This window comes from Pantherophis guttatus, chromosome 3 (assembly GCF_059756535.1).
Source record: "Pantherophis guttatus breed Tessera chromosome 3, ASM5975653v1, whole genome shotgun sequence".
In the NCBI taxonomy this organism is placed as follows: domain Eukaryota; kingdom Metazoa; phylum Chordata; class Lepidosauria; order Squamata; family Colubridae; genus Pantherophis; species Pantherophis guttatus.
Window position 1 is genome coordinate 35,030,337 of NC_142065.1, and position 10,614 is coordinate 35,040,950.

Below are 10,614 nucleotides of genomic sequence, written 5' to 3' on the forward strand. Positions count from 1 at the left end.
CAACTCACCTAACAGGATTGTTGTTGTGCGGAAAATAGGATCGCCAGCTGCTGCGCCCCCCTCCGATCCCCACACAAAGCAAACTAACACACGCCATGAGCACATGACAAGACCTCAGCCTCAGAGCCAAACCAAAGCCCGGGATGTTGCATCACAGCCATCTGCTCAAGACAATACATCACAGAACTCAGGATGTCACAACACTAGAGCTCAGGATGCTATCACACAACCCATTACCCAGGTCGTTACAACACAAAAGGCTAATGGGCACACAGCTAGGACCTCGCCCACACAGGATGTTACGAGCAGCCGACTAATCTGCAAACATCAACTCCATCTACTAATCAAGATGTAACAACACAGCCAACCAACCCACTTACAACAACAAAGCCAGCACTCTACACCTCCCCACCAGTATTTATAGAGAGACGGCATCTCCAATCACGCTTTGCTCACACAAGCACGAAGCCGAAGACACCAGCCTGAAGATGACGAATGAGACCTCGTCAAAATGTCGCCAGGATACTCTCAATCTTACACGGGAAAAGAACCGAATACGCCAAGACTTGCATACGTATATATATATTTATATATATATATATATATATATATATATATATGTATATGTATATGTATATGTATATGTATATGTATATGTATATGTATATGTATATGTATGTATACATATACATATGTATGTATGTATGTATGTATACATATATGTATACGTATACGTATATGTCAGTTGTGGGTTTCAAAATTTTTTACTACCGGTTCTGTGGGTGTGGCTTGGTGGGCATGGTGTGGCGTGGCTTGCTGGGCATGGCAGGGGAAGGATACCGTAAAATCTCCATTCCCACCCCACTCCAGGGGAAGGTTACTGCAAAATCCCCATTTCCTCCCAATCAGCTGGTACTTGGGAGGCAGAGAATAGATGGGGGCAGGGCCAGTCAGAATTTTTACTACTGGTTCTCTGAACTACTCAAAATTTCCGCTATTGGTTCTCCAGAACTGGTCAGAACCTGCTGAAACCCACCTCTGGTATACGTATACAATAGACAGTTTTCACAATGTGATAATCTGATGTCTGGATTTTACCTCTGATCAATCCCAGCAATCCAGCCAATGGTAAAAGATTATTGGACATGCAATCCAAAGCAGCTGGAAAGTATCCATATTGCCAACTTCTGGTTTAACAGCTTGGATCAACATTGTATTGTATTTTGTACCCCACAAAAATGCAACATTCATTCATTCATTCATACATTTATTTATAAACAAACACGTAGATCAAAATGCAATAGTCCTATGTGTAGCATATGGAGGGACACCAATAAACTTAAGAAAAAAACCCTATGTAAAGGAATCCTACACAGCCACCATTTTACATATAATCCATATGTATTTTAGACAGGGGTCTCCAACCTTAGCAACTTTAAGACTTGTGGACTTCAATTCCCAGAATTCCTCAGCCAGCAAAGCTTAAAGTCTTAAAGTTGCCAAGGTTGGAGACCCCTGTTTTAGAAAATAGAGTTTCAAATATGCATACTTCAACAAAGAACAGAAAGTTTACAGGATGAAGGAGGAGAATTATAAAAAGACTGACTCTATATTAGGCATGCTCAATAAAATATTCTTTCCATTTTCCTCAACCCTTTTTAAACTATCACCAATGCTATCTTCAAAAGCATACTAAAAGATCCATGGGAACAGGAGTCCAGGCAAAAGAGCGGGTTCTACTTTTCCCAGAGGAAAAACATGAGAAGAAAAGTGGTCTTTCCCAATCTGCTTTTTTTACACCAGAAAGACTGCTTCATGAACACAGTATCTTTTCTCCCATCTGCAGGGAAGCAATTTAGGGAGGATAGCTCTAAGTTTCTAAAGTCCAGAAAGGGAGAGGTTTGTACGTACCACAACACATATTATTTTCTAACTTTAGCATAAGGAAACTCTACTTTAAAGGTATGCAATATCTTTTCATGTTTGCAGAGCAAACATCAAGCCCTAAAACCAGATCAGAGAAAATAGATAAAAGTCACTTTGCTGAGCTAGAATACCCAATGACTTTCTAAATCAGGAGCTGTGACCAGAGTAACTTTCAATTTCATAGACTAAGAATATTTTTTATTTATTTATTTTATTGAATTTTTATGCCATCCATCGCCTCTGTGACTCTGGATGGCTTTGTTCGTTAGCTGAACAAAAAAAAATTTTTTTTTTATTCCAATAGCATCCCTTTTCAGGGACAATTTCCCTCAAGCTAAAATAAAATGCATCATCTTATATAATCTTCAGAGTACAAAAGCTTCTATCTATACAATCATGATGGCAAATTCTAATCCTTTGCTGCACATAATTTCTATATCTCTATAAACAATAAATACAGTAAAGTCAAGATTTCCAATTCACATATTTGCAACACTAGCAGAAATAAGCAGCATAAAAAACTAATTTGAACACTTCTAAATAGCAAATTCATTCCATGTCTGCTTATTTACCAATAGCTGAAAGTATTTAATGACATTTATTGTTTGTCATTGCCCTAATGACATTTATTGGTTTTTGCTAACTCTGGTGCCTCTTCTAATGGTAGGTAAAAATTTAAGACAAAAATGAATCGTGCGCGTTCACATTTGTGAACTGGTAGCAAAGGTAAGTGAATACCACTCCTGCCCATGATCATATGATCAAAATCCGGATGCTGGGCAACTGGCATTTATTTACGATGGCTGCAATGTCTCGGGGTCATGTCATTACCTTCTGACAAGCAAATGATTCACTGTAAGAACTGCAGTGATTCACTTATCAACTGTAGTAATAAAGGTAATAAAATGGGCAAAACTCATTGAGAACTACCTGTAAATCATAATAGTTTCTTTCCTCCAATATGCTTTAAATAGAACCTGTCTTCTTTTCTCTGTCTCATTATTAAATTACCTTATGACATTGAATTATCAAAGTTATGTATCCGCACTGACCCACAGTAACTGAAACTGTAGCAAAATATTATAAGTAGTTCTCAATGCCACTTAAAAAGATTACAATATATACAATACAATTAAGTTCATGCATGGATATTGAGGCAAACTACAATGTTGCAGAATATTCCAGAAAAAGTAAAAGAAATTCTATGGCCTCAAAATGGTGCATAGGCATATCACTTCCAGCTTACATTAAGTGAACCTGTTTTTTACACACTCTTGTAGTTTTGCCCAAATAATCTGTTTCCTTGAGTATATTCAATATAAATTGAAACAGGAGACATATTCAAAGGATTATATTGACATTACTTTCCATAGTTTATTGTCCTATCTAGCATCAAAGGGTGCAATATTGCCTCACAAAGAAATGTCTTGCTGCCAGACTATCTTTAATCAATATTGGTTTTGAATCGAATGTAAAATTGAATTTTACAGCTATCAATAGCTGTAAAATTCAGATTCTGAGATGTCAACTATTGCTTTAATATTGAAAAAAAATGCAACTTATTTGTATCTCCTATACTTTTTCCTCAGATAGCCTGATAAAAACAAATTGCCACCAACCTGCCTTTGATCTGTATAGTGCATGAGTCAAAAAGTGGGCTGTGAAAATATCTTCACACTTCTCACATCCTGGACATAAATTGTTTCAACTTCTAACCTCATAACGATGCTATAGGGCACTGCACTCCAGAACAACTAGACACAAGGACAGTTTTTTCCCGAATGCCATCACTTTGCTTAACAACTAATTCCCACAACACTGTCAAATAATTTACTAAGACTGTATTACTATTATTCTTCTCTTCCTTACTAGTATCTATCCCTTCCCACTTATTACTATAACCATGTTGTTTGTATCTTTCAATTTATATTGTTTTTATTTGTTTCCTAGTATGATTTGATAGCTTATTAGTAACCTTGACTATCACTAAGTGTTGTATCTTTTTAATCTTGATGAATGTATTTTATTCTCCTTATGTACACTGATAGCATATACACCAAAGACAAATTCCTTGTGTGTCCAATCACACTTGGCCAATAAAGAATTCTATTCTATTCTAATTCTAAATCTGATTTAGAAAAACTGTAAGATAATTTGAACTCTGAAGTCTGCTTAGAAAATATTTCAATATGCATAGTATGGATACAACTACTGGTAGTACAAAATGCTGCAACTAGGCTACTGAAAGAGACCACCTCTTAGGATAAGGTTACACCATCTGAAAAAATTGTGATAGCTGCCATCATGCTAAAAAGTTATGGCTAAATACTTGTTCTGACATACAAAGCATTATATAGTTTAGGATTTGGATATCTGATGGGAAGTTTTTTCTAGCAAAGGATCAAGAAGGGATCCCCCCTCGATTATATCATATTTTCCAGATTTTCTCTATATGGCCACTCAAAAGAAAGAGCATTCCAGATATAGGTGGTGGAGCACTTGTGGAATTCCTTTTACAAACCTTTATGGTTGTCATAGTTTACTTTTATTATCAGCTGAAGACCCTGTTATTTATATAACCTTTAAGTTACTTTTCATTGGTATGCCAGTTACTGTATTGTAACAATAGCATTGCCATTTATTTGCTGTTGTTTTATGGTTTTAATTTTTGCAGCTTTATATGGTTTTATCGATTTGCATTGCTGTAGGAATTATTTTTAATTACAGTAATTGGTTAAATAAATGTTAAGTCAGCTTTATAAACAGCAATACTATTATAGCTGCAAAAAATGGAAACATTCTGGAGTATAATCTGAGTGAAATCAGTTGGACTTACGTCCTACTAAACGTTGACAGGATTCGTGTCACATTTCCTGATTCTTCTTTTGCTCAGTAAAGCAAAAGGGAACTAGAAACTAGAACTATCAGAAAGAGGAAATAAGTTATATTAATATCCTTGAATACAAGAAACAATGAAGCTATTACATGGCAGTTACTTTTTTAAAATGTTAGGTTTTCAGTGTTATGGTTTTAATTTATTGATTGTCACTCAGAGTTACAGAAGCAAGGGGGTGGCCATATATTTAAATAGATAAATATGCAAAAAAATTAAAACTGCATATGTAGATCACTGTGAAAAAGGAATATATGCTAATGAATAGATGGCAATAAACGTTGTTTTTTCAACAAGTATCTGTTATGCAAAAATATTTGCTTTTATGGCTACTACACACAGCCAAAGTATAGTTTACTGTTGTTTTCAAGCTCTATCATTTGACTAAGATTAGCCTACAGCTGGAAGAAATGTGACATGTTGAAAGTACTATAAAGCAGGAATGTCTAACTCGGAATGGCGTCACGTGACGTATCGCGACTTTTTTCCCCTTTGCTAAACTGGGCATGGGCGTGGCCATCATGTGATGCATTTGGCCCGCGGGCAGTGAGTTTTACAGTCCTGCTATAAAGTATTGCTTTAACAAACTGAAGCCTGTTAAACAGAAATAATAAGATAAATAAGAGCAGCACCACAAAGATTTAAAAAATACTTTAGAGAGTATACCCATTTGTTGTTTAGTAAAAATGGTTGCAAATGCATGCATAGGTCAGAAATGAATTTTGCATTATTGTTGTATTAGTGAATGATTGCCAGGTAATCACTAAATGAAGGGTAGTTTTTTTGCAATTTGCATTTTAGACAGAGCATGAAAACTGAGAAATCCATAATATCTGAGGATAATTCCCTTTACTTTCTTTTGCACCTTGCAAGAGAGTTTCTAAAGACACAATACTTATTCATCCTTTACCATCATCTCCAATATTTCATCTCACAACCACAATTTAATGTTAAATTTATATCGGAACTCTCTAAAACTAAGTAAGAAGCAGAACATTACCAATAAAATGCTATCTTGTCTCCAAGTTTATTCTCATAAACATTTCTGTCCAAAACATTGTAGCAAATGTTGGTTGTAGCTCCTTTCATCCATTCAATAAAGATTTTCCCTTTGGTAACATCAAAATTGTACTGCAGGAATGGTCCAGTGTGTTGGTTCCTCCAGTAAAATTCTTTGGCTATATCACCCCAAAATTCTGCAAAAAAGTAAAAAAAAATGTTTCAAACACATAAACACTGTCAGATATCAGTGTCTAAAGACCCACCGTGCAATCTTATGAACACTTACTAAGGAGTAAGCAGGCAGGTCTAACTTTTGCTAGATATTGGCTGTATTCTGAAGCCTATATTAATAGTCATTCTTAGCAAAAAAAGATCCACAATCAAGATTTTTTTTCATGATAATATTTCATTCACGTGCCATTTATTCAGAGGCAAGATAGGAGAATTCTAGCTAACATCCTGTTTTCCATAGCAACTAATCTGATGTTTCTGGGTACATTCACAAGCAGGACAAAGCAGAAAGTTAATATTTTGAATTCCATCATAATTTCCTATTTAACTACATACTATCATTATAACTGAAAATATATACTGCCCATATATTGAGTAGAATCTACATTATATGTTCATAAATGCACCAATTATCTTCTTTCTCCCAATTTGAAATATTACAAAAATTGTTTAAATAATTTCCTTTTATCTATCATAATATTAAATGTTTCTCACTTTTATAAATAAAAATATTGTGGTCATAAATTGAGGACTAGCTATACTTTATATACTTAGTTCTGGAATTTGCACTGGCTCTGCAGTGTTTTGGATTCAAACTGTAGGGGAGCCAACATAATACTTGTTGGCAACTTCTTAAAGTAGTCATGCATTTTCGCACAGCTGCCAATAATCCTGCATTCTGTGATTCTATGTCTGGGCTTTTAAACAATCCAATGCAACTTTTTATTTTCAAATCCAAAGCAATGCACAAGTTGACTGTTTAATATCAATAAACATGTTGGCAAAATCTTGTTCATTTAATTCTTAATTGCATGCTTTGTTTTCAGTTCCGTTAATTCTAGTGTTAACATCAATATATTTTGGAGCCTTAACACAATTTTTTCCCTGAAGCTCATCAAACTCCCTGCCCCTTCCTGACTATAAAAATATATTACTATAATCAAATCAACTGAAAGGCTGACACATGCTGAAAATGAAGAATGGTGGTCTGTAAAGTCATCTTGATTTCCAAGTATGCCACTGGGCTTCAAATGAATCCCAAAGACATTTTTGGAGATTAAAAAGCAGGGCCAGAGGAGGGGAAAAGGTTCAGGGGACCATGGTAGGACATTGGAAGGGGAGAAATAGAGTATTTTCTACCAAATGTTTTTATCTACTACTTATTTTTTTGTCCTTCGTTGAGAAGTGTATTTTAGTAGTTTTACATATTTCTTTTGGTACAATGAGTTAAGTAAGTGGGTGAGTTTTTTAATTTAACAGTAACAGAGTTGGAAGCTACCTTGGAGGTCATCTAGTCCAACCCCCTGCTCAGGCAGGAGACCTGTACTAGGATTCGAACCGCCGAACTGCCGACCTTTCTGATCAATAAGCTCAGTGTCTTAGCCACTGAGCCACCTAATCAGGCTGTGTTTCTCTCTCTCTGTGGATGCTACTTATTTCCTTCTGCATAATGGGTGTTGAATTCAGTAAACTTATATTCTACAACTTCTTCTGCAAGCAGAAAAGTCTAATATAATCTCTTCCTTATGTACCAATGGGGTGTAGAACAGCACTATTATGAGTGTGTATTTTATGATAAAACAATAAAGAATGTGTTATCTTCTTTAAATATCTCTCATACTTAGAAACATAACTTTACAGACCTATAGCTCTTGCAAGTCTCAATGAGCTTCATTTGTGTTCATCCCTTTTTGTTTGTCCAAAACCATACAACTGTGAGTGGTGCTAAATCAAGCAGCCACTAAACAAGGACTACCTGTTGCAAACACAGCCCTCATAGACAACATGGTAGAAACATGGTAACAAAATATCTTGGGGTGGGATCTTCCATAGATCAGGGGAACTCCTCCAGTTAAAGCCCACAAATCTTAAAAGTTGCTAAGGTTGAGAAAAACTGATCTAGATATTAAAATCTGGCTGCTTGGGTTCTCTGCTTATCTATTGCTAAAAGGTTAACACCCAATTGTAGTCAGTATCTTGCTACAAGAGCCAGTTTAGTATAGTGATTAAGGCTTCAGGCAAAAGCTGGGAGATTGTCAGTTCTAGTCCCATTTTAGGCACAAAGCCTGTTGGGTGACCTTGAGCATTCTTTCTCTCAGACATAGGAAGCAAACAAAGGCAAACCACTTCCAAAAAACCTTGCCAAGAAAACTGAAAGAACTTGTCCAAACAGCAACCAGGAGTCAAAAACTTACTCAAAGACACCCCCACAAAACTTGCTACAACCAGGAGAATGTTACTAACCTCAGCCAAATCTTTGACAGCCTAGAACTGACAACATATAATCTAGGCATGGTTTTGAGCCAAATACTGGAGGACTAATGTGAATAAGTCTTTATTCTGGCAATAGTTATTGGGGTATTCAAGATCCACACAAACATGAACTCAGGGTATACTGTAGATTGACTGAAGTCCTTTCCTCATTTCTGCTGCTCAGCTGGAAGTGTATTGTCATCTTTCATTTGGATGTTACTTCAATATGCAACATCATCTAACTACATTATACACTCATGCTCATTTAGATAAACAACTGTGTAAGGAAGCAAATGACACAGTTATAAATTAGGGGGGAGAGAAGTCTGATGAGATTAGTATTAAATATTGTGCATGGAAAACCTATGCGTAAGTACAGAAGCTTCCAAACTGCTGGTCCCATTTCATAATCTGATATAACCAATTTCCAAAAGAAAACACATTTGTGGATTACAGTAAAATCACATTTATACATGTCTAACTCTGAACTGCTCAACTGCTCTTTGTTTTAGCATAAGAAGTTAAACAATAGGGAGTTGGTTTGTTTGTTTGTTTTTTATGGTCCAGGTTGGTGAGGTCCTGTTTATAGATCAAGAAGAGATTATTTTTCTTCCATTTGGACAAATAATTAACATGACGCTGGTTGTAAATTCAGAAACTTAACTTGGAGCCAGACAAGGGAAGCACCTACACACCCCTCCTTGAAACAACCCAGCAAAATAATTCTAGCAGAGATGCTAGGAGACACTTGTTGCTCACACACACCAGAGCGGAGAAATCCGCTTCGCAGCCCGGACTGCCCACCTGCGGCTAACGGATGGGTTGCGGGGCAGTGGCTGGTTCGCCTTCGATGCATCCGATCAAAAGGATCGGCAGCTACCAGTATCCGACTCTATTACAGGAGGAGCAGGAAGAGGACAGCTATGCGAGCACATGGTAGCAGAGGAGAGGAGAGAAGCTGGACCGTGGCGCCCTTGGGACGGAGGCTTCTTGCTTCCAAGCGTCCTTCTTTCGCCCTCCGGCCCCAGCCACGGTCCGCCTCCCATCCCGCCTGCCACGGTCAGGAAGCCAGGCAGCCGCGAGCGGCCTGGAAGCTTGCCCCCAAGCTGACAGGGAAAGGCGCGCCAACCTCGCCCACCACGGCCTGGCACTCACCCTGCGGCTCCTCCACCGAGCGTCGGTAAAGCTCGCGGTATTTTTCCAAGGAAGACACATGCGCTTCCCGCGCCGGCTCCGGCGACGCCCGGTAAAGCCTGGCGGCGTGCTCTGCTTTGGGCAGCACCATCCTCCGGGCTCCAAGCAAGAGAAGGAGCGGAACGCCAAGCCGCGGCTGACAAGAAGCGAGCGAATGACGAGCGCTGAACTAGGAAACACCCCGGCGGAGCTGTCTTTACTAGGCTCCGGCTTCTGGGAGGAGCCGGGGGCGGGAGGAAACCCGGGCAAGCTCCGCCCAGGGCCAAGGCTGCTGCTGGGTGAATTGGCCCGAGATACGAGGAAAGAGCGACTGCTTGAGCTGGGCTGGCCCGGCCGCCTCTTCTCGCTTACGGCTGCTCTACAGCACGTCGCGGCCGCCTATTCTTTTCCCCTAATGGGTGGTGCAATTGTGTAATTTTAGACTCTGGACTTAATGGGGTAGTAGTGCCTCCGTCCTCTTTAGGCGGTAACGCGTGTTACTTCACACTTTGCTTCACTGAACTCTGATGGCATTTGGCGTTCCTCGTAGGCAGTGTTTCTCAACCTTCGTAGCTTGAAGATGGGTGGACTTCAACTCCCAGAATCCCCCAGCCAGCTCTGCTGGCTGGGGGATTCTGGGAGTTGAAATCCACCCATCTTCAAGCTTCCAAGGTTGAGAAACACTGCTCTTAAACTTTCTCCTCCATGGAGCCCTGGATTTATGCCCATGAAGCCCTTGGTCTGAAATCAAGAAAAAAAAAATATCACACTTGAGCTTATCTCGATCCAGTTTGGTTACTCGGCCTAATCTTGCTCATTTGTGTTTAGAGTCTGATCTGACGTTTCACTGACTCAGGGTTCATGGTCTGCGAAATAGATGCAAAATTAATAAATCCTTCTTTCTGAGCTGGAATCAGTGTTTCTTCTCAACCTTGGCAACTTTTAAAGACCTGTGAACTTCAACTCCCAGAATCTCCCAGCCACTGTGCTGGCTGGGGAATTCTGGGACTTGAAGGCCACAAGTTAAAGTTGCCGAAGTTGAGGAATATTAATTTGATAGTGTCCATTGTTTCAGTCCATTGCTCATGATAGGAGCATTAAAAAAATAATTTTGGAATCATACTAATAAATTGCGA

General features: G+C 38.6%; 1 protein-coding gene across 4 annotated transcripts in view; it reads right to left on the reverse strand.

The window, feature by feature from the left end:
* ACSS2 (acyl-CoA synthetase short chain family member 2) overlaps window positions 1-9,861 on the reverse strand; it is a 62,959-nt gene extending 53,098 nt beyond the window's left edge. For 2 of the 4 annotated variants that reach the window (XM_087889238.1, XM_087889237.1), the window contains exon 1: window positions 9,461-9,861. Coding sequence is in view for 2 of the 4 variants with exons in the window: in XM_034414072.3 (XP_034269963.1) it covers window positions 5,820-6,015; window positions 9,461-9,590 (326 nt within the window). In the remaining 2 variants the exon portion in view is untranslated. Of the gene's footprint in view, window positions 1-5,819; window positions 6,016-9,460 lie in introns of all 4 variants that reach the window. The other 2 variants (XM_034414072.3, XM_034414071.3) reach the window with 2 other exon arrangements.
* Between the last annotated feature and the right edge of the window lie 753 nt (window positions 9,862-10,614).